The following is a 12,590-nucleotide window of genomic DNA, read 5'->3' on the forward strand; positions in this document are numbered from 1 at the left end:
AGTCAAGATTTCTGGCTTTTCTTCCTTTAGAAGAACTGGCAAAACTGGGCCTGTCTTCCCACATGACGGTAACAAACTGCAGCTAAGGACTGGCTGCTTCTCGTTAGCCATTCTCACTGGGACCCTTTAAGCTCATTTACTTTATCTGGTCCCTGTAGGATTTCACTGTTCAGTTCCTGTTTTATGGGGCGTTGATGGTGAACGGGACTTAGATCGTTGTAAAACTTAACTAATGTCTTAGTGTGAATGCTTTGCAGTAGACAGAGGACTATTGCTTGAGGCAAAATTTTTGAACGAATATGAGCAATAAACTTATGAACGACAAGTGTGAGTGTTTGCTACATGTCAAGTACTTTTCTAGGTGTTGGGGGTACAGTGGTAGCAAAGCTGACTGAGTCACTGCCCTTTGAGAGTGTCTAGGCTCTAATCTGGCCCATCAGGCTAAGACTTTCTAAACTGAGCTGTTAATACATGTTCCTGGGCAAATTAGTTTAGGAAGTGCTTTTTTTAAAAAAGAAAAAAAAATAATACTTCTCAGAGCCTTTAGTATATACGTTGCCAGTCTTCTGAGGCCAGGAAGAGTGTGGTAGATATGTCCTGGAATTGAGTTTTGTAAGCGTTTCAGAGGATGGCATATTCTTTGGGAAACAATTACCCATTGTAATTCTTAGGAGACCCAACTGAGATAAAGGTTTTTTGATTTGTCTAGGGTTAGTTTTTCCTAACCAAAATGGCACTAGATTCCTTCAGCTTTGACATAACCGCCTATTTTTTTCTCCAGAGCCTATTTGCTGCAGAACTTTAATGAAGAGGGATCCACTGAAAAACCTTCCCAGGAGAAATTGCACGGCTTTGCTGCTGTTTTGGCTATTGGCTCTAGTAGGTGCAAGGCGAACACTCTGGGTAAGTGAATGTGCTTTTGAATAAGACTGTTAACACTAGTATGACTAGTAGTGCTATTTCTCTCCCTTTCTACCTGTCTACTGCATTTATCACTTATTGGAATCTTTCTGAGTGTCAAGCATTGACATAGGTTTATCTGTTTTGGTCTTCACAATAACCTTATTAGGTAAGCTTTGTTATTATCCCCCATTACTCATTAGGAAGTTGAGGCTTAGAGAAGTTATTTGCCCAAATCCTACATCTTGCAAGTGGCAGAGCTGGGATCCAAACCAAGATAAGTTGGTTCCAAGGCATTAGGCTATTTCGCTGTTGGCAAAGACCTTTGTTCTTTTCATTTATAGAGATCAGGAAGACTAGCAAGCTACTGCTTAGTGCTTGGGAGAACTTCCTCCTTGTGTTAGGAATGATCTAATCGAAATTTAGGATGGGGAATCAAAAGGACTTGAGCAGGATTGGAGTTAAGTGCAATAGTTACCCTTTAAAATTTACAGGCATTTGTGTATTCCTGAATTTCAAGCTTCAAGGACCCTTTTAATGTTCAGATATTCTTACTTTTAGAAATTTAATTCCATTACTTCTTTGAATACTGTTCTTAATGTGCATTAATGATCCCTGCCCTCAAGATTTGTGTTAAGTAGAAAAGAGATCAGAGTGATACCTATTCATAGAAAGTCTAGATGTTTAATAGTGACTTGTAGTGACTTGCTCTCACTTTGCATCTTTTATTCAGTTGTCTTCTTTACTTGCAAGATTAGAAAGTGAATACGATGGGAAATGAAAACCTTACAATTGAGATTGTTAGCTGTTAAGCAATTAGCAAGTTCTTGGACATAGTGCTGCTACTGAAATAAATACCCATCTAAGCTGTCTTAGTAATTATTTTGACAGCCTGGGCTGTGGTGTGTTTCTCTCTGCATTTGGGCTTGGCTTTTAAAATGCTGTGTGTCGTTCTTTCTCTCTTTCTCTCACGATGATTCCTTGTCCTTTCTGTCTCCTCCAGGTCCAACACTGGTTCAGAATTTACCATCTTCGGTGCAGGCTGTTTGTGAATCCTGGAACAACATCAACACCAATGAGTTTCCAAACATTGGATCCTGGGTGAGCGTCTGTCTGTTCTCAGGAGTAGAAATTAGGAGCACTGTTCTGTTTCTATGTTCTCTTCTTACTCTTTAGGCTTAAACTAGCTACCAAGAGATTTTAATATGCTGCAGTAGTACTTGCTATGGCTGAATCAATAATCAAGGCCTTGAATTACTCAAATGGTACTCATATGATCATTTTGCTAAGAATAAGAAGTCTGTTACTGGTTTATAGAATAACTGCTTTATTACAGTGGACCCTTGAACAATACAGGGTTGAACAGCATGGGTCCACTTACACATGATTTTTTTCACTAAATCTGGACTGCAGTACTGAATGATCTGTGGTTGGTTGAATCTGTGGATGTGGAACTGCACATACGGGGGGCTGACTGTAAAGCTGTGCATGGATTTTTGACTGCACAGACAGTCAGCACTCCTAACCCCTGTGGTACTTAAGGGTCAACTACTAGGAGCCTCAGTGTCTTCATCTGCTAAATACTGGGATGTAAATATTAAGGATATTAAATGTAGAGTGCCTAGCACATTATCTGTCACATGAATTCTCAGTAAATGTTAACCGTTTCCTTTCCTTTTTAGGTTATGTGTCAAGAACCTGCTCCTTTTGTCATACATAATTTTATGGGGTAGCTTTTAAGTTCTCTAGGCTTTTGGAAGGCTGTTGAGTCCTCTGTTAGTTTCCTTGATCTTTCTGTGTGCTCTACTCAGATTACCTCTATTAACAGATTATTGCGTTATTACAGTTCTTTGGAAAAGCCAAGTGTTATAATCTAGTTATCCCTGCTTTGTAATCGTGACCTCTGTTTACATCACCCAGAGCTATCATGCAAGGGTAATTAAGATATTTGTAATGCGGACCCAGATGCATTGTAAAATCCAGATCTTTCTCAGTTACTAGAGGCAAACAAACATAGTTTTAATGTTAAATATAATATATTCTAATTATTTGAAAAGTGGTATTGGGTATCTTAACTATGTACTAACTAAATTTTAGCTTAACTTTAACTTTTAAATTTTAACTCGACTTTGTGCTAACTAGAATTTGTTAACCGTTTCCTTTACTCCACCCCACTTTCCTTCCCAGGATGAATAAGAGTGTATACTGAATAGAGTCACTGTCTGTGAATCTCAGTGGGGTCTTTGGTTATGTCATCATGGTTTCTTTTTTCTCACGTAAGAATTTGGTCCTGGGAGATAGATGGTCTATCCGTTGATGTCTGCTTTGCCTCCTTTCAGCGCAATGCCTTTGCCAATGACACCATCCCTTCTGAGAGTTACATCAGTGCCGTGCAGGCCGCTCACCTGGGGACTCTTTGTGGCCAGAGTCTGCCCCTGGCTGCTTCCCTGAAGCACACCCTCCTCTCACTGGTCAGGTTGACCGGAGATCTTATAGTGTGAGTACCTTTTACGTAGCCCTAAGTGCTCTCTACTCCTGTATTCTGTCATAGCTAAGGGAAGACAATGAGAGTTTTAATAACTGCGTAATAATACTTTTTTTGCCTGCTTCTATAGCAGAGAGAGCCTGTTGCCTTCGAGTATGAATGTTTACCTAGAATGATTTTTGGCTTTGATGTGAAGGGCAGCCGAGTACCTCCCCCCTCCTTCTGTGTAGTGTGTTCCAGAAAAGGCATGCTGGTTTTCAACCATATTGTGATTTGGAGGTCCTCTGGGTTTAAGTTTCAAGGTGACAGTGATGTATTTGAAGTCACGCTTCTCCAGATTCATTGCGGAAGTTAGATGCTGCCATCGTGGAGACTAAGGGCAGGCCAGTGGAGGGACTATTTTGTTTTCCTGTACATGGGTCACGGGTAAAGTCCTATATCTCATTGCCTTAAAAGTGATCCAGGGCTTCCCTGGTGGCACAGTGGTTGAGAGTCTGCCTGCCGATGCAGGGGACACGGGTTCGTGCCCCGGTCTGGGAAGATCCCACATGCCGTGGAGCGGCTGGGCCTGTGAGCCATGGCCGCTGAGCCTGCACGTCTGGAGCCTGTGCTCCGCAACGGGAGAGGCCACAACAGTGAGAGGCCCATGTACCGCAAAAAAAAAAAAAAAAAAAAAAAAAAGTGATCCAGATTCCTGGGAATTCTAGAAAGGTTGTCTGGGAGGGTTACTAGTTTAGGTTTCAGTTAATTTTCTTTTCTAAATATTATAAAATACATCTTATAGTATTAATTTAACATCTTAATAAGTGGACTTTTCATATGGGAGTGATTTTAGCTTCTGATATAATAATGAGAAAGGAGACCATGAAGTTGCATGATTATACCTATGTAAAAAACAACCATCAAAGGAAAAAAGCCCTTCTCAGTAAACGAGTAGATTGCCCTCTCCTCCCCTCGCAGCTTTTGAGAGGAGTATATTCACGAATTTGGTTCTGTTTTCTTTGCTGAAGTTGGTCCGATGAGATGAACCCACCACAGGTCATTCGGACCCTGCTTCCCCTTCTCCTGGAGTCGAGCACTGAGAGTGTCGCTGAGATCAGTAGCAACTCTCTGGAGCGCATCCTGGGCCCTGCAGAGTCTGATGAGTTCTTGGCTCGCGTTTATGAGAAACTAATCACTGGCTGTTACAACATTCTGGCTAATCATGCAGATCCCAATAGGTGAGCCTGATTGGGGAGGAGCCTCCGGTTCCTGTGACCTCCTGCTACCATCAATGCAATGTACCAACACTGGCTTCTTTATGTTGTTAATGATTAGATTATGATTGTGCTTTTTAACAGAAAGTTCTATACTTGTGTGCATTTTGTGTTCTTGTGGACACGCATGAAATGTTACTTGGAATCTTCTTTTGTGATTAATTCTTAGGAATAAAACATGCTGTACTAGGTGTGATGAAGTGTACAAAGGAGCATGATAAAATTTCTAATATTTTTGTAGCCATGCTTCTGAGATAGGTGTCCTGTGGAATTAGGTGGTCTCATAGCATTGTTTGACCTTGATAGTGTAGGCCATGTTGATGTAGGAGAGTCTTACAGAACAGGTGAATAAGTTACAGGTTTATCCCACTGAGAACTGTACAGATAAAGGGTTCCAGGTATTGGAATTTCCTGCCTTTTTGTTGTTGAGGAATCCGGGTTTTCATCAGGGGCTGCCTTTTCTTTTTCTCTCCCTCCCCACTTCTCTTTCGTCCCCCCTCCCCCCTTCAGTCTTTCCCTCCCTTCCTTCCTCTTTCTAACAGTTTGAAATAACAGCAGTGATTCTTAATGGAACTCTTAGCCATCGACTACATCAGTTATCTCAGATTTTAGGAATTTTAAAATTTTATTTCAGTTTGATTCCTCAAAAATTTATTGAGCACCTACTGTATGCCAGGGTTTATGCTAAGCTTTGACAAAACAAAATTGAATATTGCCCTCAAAAGGTGTAGCCGTAAACAGACTTTGGATTTTTAAAGGTCAGGATTAGGAGGACATTGAAACAGCCTTGTTTCTGGTAGTTAATTTTTCTTTTGGATTTTCAGTGGACTGGATGAATCCATCTTAGAGGAATGTCTCCAATATTTGGAAAAGCAACTGGAAAGCAGCCAGGCTCGTAAAGCTATGGAGGACTTTTTCTCTGACAGGTGAGCTATGTTTTGTTCTCCTCAGTGAACATTTTTGAGTATCTCCTGGAAGTAGGGACCTGTCTATGTTGACTTGGGTGTTCTTTCTCAGGGAATACAAAAGCGTGCTTAGGTGTTTGCACCTCTGGGAGGACTTCAGTTAACTGCTGGCTCCTTGAGGTTATTGGTGGAGGGGGTTGATTTCATGAACACCTGGCATTGTTGACTCACAAATGACCAGTTCCCCTAGAGGGGATGAGATTGTGAAGAAATAGAAATGGATGCCTTTTATGTGAAGCTTAATGTGATTCTTCCATTTTTACCCTCCTGCCTTTCAGTGGAGAACTTGTGCAGATCATGATGGCAACAGCCAATGAGAACCTCTCTGCTAAATTCTGTAACCGAGTTTTGAAATTCTTCACCAAACTCTTCCAGCTGAGTGAGTGACAGCTTTTAGTAATCTTGTTAAGGGAACTTTGATGTCCAGCTAATGACTGTGCCTATCTGCTGCCCAAGTATAACTATGGCATGAAAATGCTAACATGTGGAGAGAATCCCTCAGAGATACTTCGGAAGGAAGTCAAAAACTTCCTTGGAGCCTTTCCCCCTTTCCTTGCTCACAGTCTGCGCCTTCCTTCCTTTCCCCCTGCCTTCCTTCACTGACCTTCGCCTCTCGGTCTGTCTCCAGCTGAGAAGAGCCCTAACCCGAGCCTTCTGCATCTCTGTGGTTCCCTGGCACAGCTGGCTTGCGTGGAGCCTGTGCGTCTCCAGGCCTGGCTCACCCGCATGACTGCATCGCCCCCCAAAGATTCCGATCAGCTGGATGTGATCCAGGAGAACAGGCAGCTGCTACAGTTGTTGACCACGTACATTGTTCGGGAAAACAGGTAGGGCACCTGCATTTATTTCACATGTTCTAACGGCCCCAGAGATAAGGTGAGATCACTGCTGCTGTCTTTCTTTCAGCAATCAGTCGTGAGCATTTTCAGTGATTCCATAGCTCCCTCTCAATAGACTCAGGGAATCTAGTGGCTCTCCTTGATTTTTCCCATGGAAAAACTTTTGCAGTGACTTGGCATGTCATTTGTAATGGGGATGAATGTTTTGTGCTCTAGTAGCCCAAGTCCACAACTGGGCTTAGTGTGTATAGTCATGCATTTAATGTTTAAATTTAAACTCCGTAATTACTCTTATAAATTTAGAAGTGTACAGTCAGATTCCTGTTGATTGCTTACCAACTTGCTATTTCTTCTCTATCAGCCAAGTCGGGGAAGGTGTGTGTGCTGTGCTGTTGGGCACCCTGATCCCCATGGCAACAGAGATGCTGGCCAACGGTGATGGGACTGGTTTCCCTGAACTCATGGTTGTGATGGCTACCCTGGCCAGTGCAGGTCAAGGTGCTGGCCATCTTCAGCTTCATAATGCTGCTGTGGACTGGCTGAGTAGATGGTAAGAGGGTGAAATTGGAGGAACGCATCTGTATGTTACAACATTGCTCTTAGAGAAAAGGGGGATAATTAATTACAGGCTATTTTCTGTAGCTCAGAGTGAGTATAAAAGAAATTTGAATCTCTACCTTTTTATTGGGGATTGAGGGAGTAGCCAGTAACTGTTCAGTTTAGATTTAATCTTCATTATTTTATTAGTAGGATTTTCTGTTCATTATTCCTGGGAGAAGTCTTGGGGAAAGTGTACCACCTGCCACTGATAGGAACAGAGCCCCCAACTTCTGATTACCCACATAATTTTCTAAGAATGCCTTTCGTTCAGTGTCCACAAATGGATGCGAGATATGTGAAGATGCTTCCTTTCTTTGATTCCTTAGATGATTTTGTGCCCCCCCCCCTCTTTTTTTTTCCTTTGGGACAGCAAGAAGTACCTGTCACAGAAGAATGTGGTTGAAAAACTGAATGCCAATGTAATGCACGGAAAGGTAAGACAAGTGAGGAGTGGCAGCCGTCGGGGAGTGGCCAGGTGGAAGTCTCCTTCCTGTTGGTTTCTGTCCCTGGCTAGCCTACAGAGGATAAGGCCTATAATCTCAAAGGCCTAGAAGTGTGTAATTGCTAACTGCATGCCCTTAGGCCTCTTCTCGGTGGCAAGAAGTGATAGGAAGGAAAGATTTTGGTAAACAGACATCCAACAGAGTCCTTCTTAAAACGGTGAATTCCTGCTATTTTTAGGTATTGGCATCTCTGGGAAATTGTCCCCTGCTCCTGCATTGGAACTGTGTGCTCTGAGTGTTGTACGGAGTTACGGTCTGCCTCCTCAGCTCCAGTCCAGATGCTAGAATTGTTTACTTTACCTGAAGGTTCAGGTCACTGTGCTGAGGAAAAGGGTGGAAACTGGCAGAAATCTTGCATTCAGGCATTTTCTCCCCCCACCCAACCCATGAAGCTGACATACTGGCTAAGAGCAGATAACTGGCCTCTGACCCACCACAGCACCATTCATCTTGCTGATCTTTATCCTTTCCACACTGAACTGTTAAAGAGTGCAGAGTGAAGGACCTTAGAAATCTGAGGCTTTGATGCCAGACTTTTGGGTTTCTTTAGGCAAGCACGAACTATCTGTAGTGATTTGCTGGAAAAATTTTCCCTTGATCTCTGAAGCTATTCCTCCCCTCCTTCATTAATTAAAAACCCAGTAATTTAAACATCTTTCACTAATGGTTACAAAAATGGAAACAGCAGGAAAAAAGCCAATGAGAGCTTATTCATACTTTTAACATAGCCTTATTTCTTTTTTCTTGAGGTGTAATTGACATAGAATATTATATTAGTTTCAGATGTACAACATAATGATTTGATATTTGTTTTTATTGCAGAATGATCACAGTAAGTCTAGTTAATATCCATCACCATACATAGTTAACAACATTTGTTTTTCCTTGCAATGAGGACTGTTAAGACCTACTCTCTTCATAACTTTCAGATACGCATACAATAGTATTTATTAACTCTAGTCACTATGTTTGACATTACATCCCCATGACTTATTTATTTTATAACTGGAAGTTTGTACCTTTTGACCCCCATCACCCATTTCGCCCACCCTCCTACCCCCTGCCTCTGGCACCACCAGTCTGTTCTTTGTATCAATCTGTTTTTTTCTTGAATGATTTTTGTCTCCATTTTAACTTTTTTTTCTTGATTTCCATTGTACTTCATTTTATAAAAATTTTTAAAGAGTTGTCTTTGTGCTTAAGAAAAAATGAATCACACTGATTAAGTACAGTTTATTGACCAACTACATGTCGTCATAGTGCTAAGAGCTGAGGAAATAGATAATTAAAACATGTTGTTTTTCTTCTCTGCTTTTATACTATTCCTTTGATATTGAGCTTTATTGGAAAAAGCTTGAGAAAACACAGGTTACATAATAATCGAATATGGAGAACTGAAGTTTCCATGGTGTGGTGGTCTTCTCTTACAGCATGTGATAGTCCTGGAGTGCACCTGCCATATTATGTCTTACTTGGCTGATGTCACCAATGCCCTGAGCCAGAGTAATGGTCAAGGCCCAAGTCACCTCTCAGTGGATGGGGAAGAGCGGGCCATTGAAGTGGACTCAGACTGGGTGGAGGAGCTGGCAGTGGAAGAGGAAGACTCCCAGGCTGAGGATTCAGTAAGTAAAGTAACCACCACGGTCATGGCTGATTGGCACTTGCAGAGCTCACACTAACAATCCTTTGGCCCTCCCTCTAGCCCATGTGAGCTTCAGAACTCTTCCCAGCCCTTGCTGCTTTCTCACAGCTTACATGACTAATGCCAGACTGATTTTCCAGGCCTGCAGAGCAAGCTGTAGGGCTCTAATCTCCTAGGGGAAGGACCGTTTAATAAGCACATGCCTTCCTCCATCTAGAGGCACTTGTCCTACAGTTCCTTGGTTTTTGCATCCAAAATGGAGTTTCAAAGATGAGTTCTTCATGGGGATGGTGTGAGCTCCCTTGTAGAGAAAGCATAAGATTTATTTTTTTCTTAGCCACAAAACCTTAAGGTCTCACCTGAAATTGCAGCATATTTATAGCCTGCAAGCTATCTTCAATTGGAGTAGGTTTCTACTGGTCATTTATGCGTCAGTGGTTTACTCTCCGTAGGGTGTGTTTTGTTTTGTTTTGTTTTGTTTTTTGCGATACGCGGGCCTCTCACTGTCATGGCCTCTCCTGTTGCGGAGCACAGGCTCTGGACGCACAGGCTCAGCGGCCATGGCTCATGGGCCCAGCCACTCCGCGGCATGTGGGATCTTCCCGGACCGGGGCACGAACCCGTGTCCCCTGCATCGGCAGGCGGACTCTCAACCACTGCGCCACCAGGGAAGCCCCCGCAGGGTGTGTTTTTATGGGTCCCTGTGTAGAAGGATGATTTCTGATTAAAACTATTTATTATCTTTGAAGGATGAAGATTCTCTTTGCAATAAATTGTGCACTTTTACCATCACTCAGAAAGAATTCATGAACCAGCATTGGTAAGAGTAGTTTTTCGTTTCAGGTGAGGGTTTGCTGGGCCTTGATTGTTGGGACTTCTGGGCTCATTGGCTGGTTCTCATTCTTCGTAGGTACCACTGTCACACCTGCAAAATGGTTGATGGGGTGGGTGTGTGCACAGTATGTGCCAAGGTGTGCCACAAGGATCATGAGATTTCCTATGCCAAGTATGGATCCTTCTTCTGTGACTGTGGAGCCAAGGAAGATGGCAGCTGTCTGGTGAGAGATTGGAGCATTCTCTTGGCTATAAAGGGTGACTTGTTGGTGACACAAATGCTTAAGCCAGACTGGGCAATTCCCATGTCACCTTCATGGTGGCCTGGGTCAAGGACTAAGTTCTGGTTGTCACTGATTAGCTATATAGTCATGGCCTACGCACTTCACTTAGAATATTAGAACTTGCAGTGTCCTTAGAGATCTTGCAGTTTTTTCAGAGACCCCCTCCACAATTTCAAGACCTATTGCTCTAAGTGGGTAAAGTACCAGACATTAGGTGAATACAGTGAAGATCAGAATTCAGGGTTTTGGATAATCTTTAAATGGTTAGCCAGTGTCTCCTTTGGGTCAGATTTTCCTTCAGCATCTTAGGCAGTATTTCATCTATGCTCGTGGCAAGACTTGGGGCCTCTGACGTTTTCTGTCCCTAGGCTCTAGTGAAGCGAACTCCCAGCAGCGGCATGAGCTCCACCATGAAGGAGTCAGCATTTCAGAGTGAACCCAGAGTTTCAGAGAGTCTCGTGCGCCACACCAGCACCTCCCCGGCTGACAAGGCCAAAGTCACCATCAGTGACGGAAAGGTTGCTGATGAAGAGAAGCCCAAGAAGAGCAGCCTGTGCCGCACAGTGGAGGGCTGCCGGGAGGAGCTGCAGAACCAGGTGGGCTCGGGCGGCGTCCAGCACGGGGGCCAGAGCACGGAGCCTCGCCAGCTGGGCCACGAGCGATCAGTGCACCAGGCTCTCCTTACGACCCCACTAGTGGGCATGGGGTTGTTTTCTCCTCTCTCTAAATTTGCTGATTTCCACAGTGGAATATGAATAGTGTGTGTTGTTAGTCACTACTTCATAAGGAAGAATTTATGACTGAGGAGTGTTTGGGAAATTTGTGGGAGGGTAAATTTAGTTGTATAACACTCTAGAGCACACTTTCTTGGTCAGGCTTCCTCATCTGAAGCACAGAATACAGAAGATGATTTGAGCGATTATTTTCTCAGTTTTCCTAAGGATGGTACATAACTAGAGGCATTCTAGATGCATTGGGGAGAAGTTAACTAATTACACATGGTGGGTGCGTTCAAGCAGTAGGATATCGACATGGGATCCCTGGTTTAGGAAGATTACTGTAGGTTAGTAGCACACTAGCGTATTGACTGGAATCAAATCCAGTGTTATTGGAGAGAGTGAGATGAGGGCTAGAATATCAAACTGAAGTGAGGAAAGTGGGTTCTGGATTCTGTAGGTAGTTACTAGCAAGATTGTGGTGATGAGTATGACCCATTATTTTTCTCTCTTTTTTTTTTCACTTGTGTATTTGGATTTTTCTCAGGCCAATTTCTCCTTCGCTCCTCTCGTGTTAGACATGCTCAATTTCCTCATGGATGCCATTCAGACCAACTTTCAGCAGGCTTCAGCTGTGGGGAGCAGCAGCCGGGCCCAGCAGGCCCTCCGGGAGCTGCACACAGTGGACAAGGTGGTTGAGATGACAGACCAGCTGATGGTGAGTGTGTCCGGGTCCGGGAGTTATGTGCAGGTGGGAACCAGCACGTTGACTGAGAGGCCAAAGTGTGCTAGATACTCTGAGGAGTATCCTTAGAACAGTCAACCCCTGGCCATTCAGAACTTAGAATTTAAGATACCGTGACATCCAGTGTGAAAACCAGCATGTGAGGTGTGTCTTCCAGAGAAGGGAATCCAGAGGTCATTCGGACAAACCCAGTGAGTAAGTCTCCATTTTAGTTCACATAAATATGTGGAGCCCTGGACGTGAGGAACGACATTTGGGGGAAATTATAATAGTTAGAAATTTCTTCTGTATGTAAAATAGAAGACCTCCTTATCGTATCTTCTCCCCTAAGGTTCACCTTGTTTACAAAAATAATGCTTGTCCTCTTTGGCTTATAGCCGAAGTTTACCTTTAGGTAATCTTCCTTTAATTCCTCCCGTGACTTGGGTTGTACATTGTAAGTCATTATCCACTTTACACCTGCTGCTTAGCACTGACTGAAGGACACCTGGCGTGCTCTGCCTGGAGTCTTCAGCAGCTGTGTAAAGTAGTAGAAAGTAAAGTGTCAGCATTTCCGGAAGGGAAGTGTGAAAATGAGTGAGGTACACAAATAGATCTCACAAGGTGACTGCTTTTAAGGGAAACATAATCACTTGGTAATACACACACATATATTCTGGTATTTTATTAAAAATCAGTCACAGTTGGGAATTCCCTGGTGGCCCAGTGGTTAGGACTTGGCGCTTTCACTGTTGTGGCCTGGGTTCAGTCCCTGGGCAGGGAACTAAGATCCTGCAAGCCATGTGGCGCAGCCAAAAAAAAAAAAAACAGGCGTTTTAACA

General features: G+C 43.3%; 1 protein-coding gene across 5 annotated transcripts in view; it reads left to right on the top strand.

The window, feature by feature from the left end:
* The window catches only part of UBR4 (ubiquitin protein ligase E3 component n-recognin 4), a 127,921-nt gene that overhangs the window by 33,906 nt on the left and 81,425 nt on the right, over positions 1-12,590 (top strand). For all 5 annotated transcript variants that reach the window (XM_081226735.1, XM_081226737.1, XM_081226739.1 and 2 more), the window contains exons 26-39: positions 782-903; positions 1,904-2,001; positions 3,240-3,397; positions 4,396-4,605; positions 5,466-5,567; positions 5,885-5,985; positions 6,235-6,433; positions 6,807-6,995; positions 7,416-7,479; positions 8,979-9,170; positions 9,940-10,010; positions 10,101-10,248; positions 10,677-10,904; positions 11,572-11,742. In XM_081226735.1, coding sequence (XP_081082861.1) covers positions 782-903; positions 1,904-2,001; positions 3,240-3,397; positions 4,396-4,605; positions 5,466-5,567; positions 5,885-5,985; positions 6,235-6,433; positions 6,807-6,995; positions 7,416-7,479; positions 8,979-9,170; positions 9,940-10,010; positions 10,101-10,248; positions 10,677-10,904; positions 11,572-11,742 — 2,053 coding nt within the window. The remainder of the gene's footprint in view (positions 1-781; positions 904-1,903; positions 2,002-3,239; positions 3,398-4,395; positions 4,606-5,465; positions 5,568-5,884; positions 5,986-6,234; positions 6,434-6,806; positions 6,996-7,415; positions 7,480-8,978; positions 9,171-9,939; positions 10,011-10,100; positions 10,249-10,676; positions 10,905-11,571; positions 11,743-12,590) is intronic.

This window comes from Mesoplodon bidens (assembly GCF_964165515.1).
Source record: "Mesoplodon bidens genome assembly, chromosome: 2".
Classification (NCBI taxonomy): Eukaryota; Metazoa; Chordata; class Mammalia; order Artiodactyla; family Ziphiidae; genus Mesoplodon; species Mesoplodon bidens.